This window comes from Chionomys nivalis, chromosome 4 (assembly GCF_950005125.1).
Source record: "Chionomys nivalis chromosome 4, mChiNiv1.1, whole genome shotgun sequence".
Lineage (NCBI taxonomy): Eukaryota > Metazoa > Chordata > Mammalia > Rodentia > Cricetidae > Chionomys > Chionomys nivalis.
Genome location: NC_080089.1, coordinates 103,192,856 through 103,194,152, shown reverse-complemented (window position 1 = coordinate 103,194,152; position 1,297 = coordinate 103,192,856). Strand labels below are relative to the sequence as shown.

The 1,297-nt window shown below is 53.3% G+C and overlaps 1 protein-coding gene across 1 annotated transcript; it reads right to left on the bottom strand.

The window, feature by feature from the left end:
- Window positions 1-310: 310 nt before the first annotated feature.
- On the bottom strand, window positions 311-903 carry Iqcf6 (IQ motif containing F6). The gene is made up of 2 exons (XM_057766201.1): window positions 835-903; window positions 311-679 (listed from the first exon to the last, which is right to left on the bottom strand). The coding sequence occupies exons 1-2, from the start codon at window positions 901-903 to the stop codon at window positions 311-313; spliced, it is 438 nt and encodes a 145-aa protein (XP_057622184.1).
- Between the last annotated feature and the right edge of the window lie 394 nt (window positions 904-1,297).

Here is a 1,297-nt window from a genome sequence, read left to right as displayed (position 1 = left end):
TAGGTAGGAGCCACAGAAGAGCAAAGCGCAAGGCCTATTCCCATGGTGGAGGGACCCCCATCCATCTGATGGAGGCATCAACACCTGGCTTGAGCCCTGCAGTCCCTTTTGTGCAAGATTGGCTAAGAATGACATTAGGAGCAGGGGCCTAAGATGGGTCTCTGCACAAGGACACTGTGCCACACCGGGGAATATTTCTCAATGGAAGGTAAGGAAGTTAGGTGCTAAATTCTCTCTGCGGGTCCAGTCTGTGGTCAGTAAGTGTCTTTATTGGGAGGGAGATCCAGCCCCCCATGGCTTTGCCAGCATCCTAGGTCATAAGAATTTCGATATCAAGCTCCAGCCGTCTGGCTTTGACCTCATAGTGACCCCGGATCACGCCTCGGGTTTGACTGGCATGCCAGCGCCAGTGAGACTGGATGATGCGGGCTGCTTGACGTGCCTGGAGGAATCGTCTGCGGGTCTGCCACATGCGGACATGTGCCTGCATCTTCACCACTGCCCATTCCTGGCAGGTATAGAGTTTTAGTGCCAAGCACCGTCTTTGCTCCAGCAACTTGGTTTGCACCGACCTCCACCAGCACTGGATGACCCACGCTCCAAGTGCCGCATGCAGTAGTGTTCGTCGGACCACGTTGCCTCGCCACCACGACTGAATCTTTATGGCTGTCTTCTCTAACTGATGGGGGAGGGGACATAGAGATGTTCAGTGGAGCCATTTCTCTGCCATTTCTATCCCTACTTCTAGTACTTGGGAGGAAAGGGGACTTGGCTTGGGCTGTCCTGCCCTGTCGTCTCTAGACCCCATTCATCTTATCTCCAGCCCCTCCTCACCTTTGCACACTGCTCATCCGCCAGGCGGTTCTCTTCTGAAAGGGCTGTGCTCACAGTTTGTACGTCCATGGCCTTGGTCTTTAGAGCCCACTCATCTGTCATTTAGGCTTCCCTAGTTTTCAGCCCCGCCCTCAACTATTAGTCACATGCCATCATTAGACTCCGCCCATCTGCACAGGAGCTTTCTCCTCAGGCCCTGTCTGCCTGCATTTTAACCACAGCCTTTCTTCCTTCTGGTCTGGGCTCTCTATTCATGTAACTCCCATCCTTAGGGTGGACAGTTTGCTGTGGCTTCAGCTCCTTCTCAGACTCCTCCCCACCTCCTTGTAGCAGTGGGGAGCCGTACAACTTCCTTGCAGGTAAGAATGTCTTTAGTTAAAGTTTCTCAGAGCCATTGGTGGTTTGGGGAGGCTTCGGTGTCAGGGATCCTGGGAGGGCACTAGGCAATGTGAAACAACAAAAA

Bases quoted from the DNA above. Each gene is read 5' to 3' on its own strand.
- Iqcf6 (XM_057766201.1), bottom strand. From the start codon at position 903: ATGGACGTACAAACTGTGAGCACAGCCCTTTCAGAAGAGAACCGCCTG. The intron at 680-834 runs GTGAGGAGGGGC...CTCCCCCATCAG, and splicing joins CGGATGAGCAGTGTGCAAAG to TTAGAGAAGACAGCCATAAA.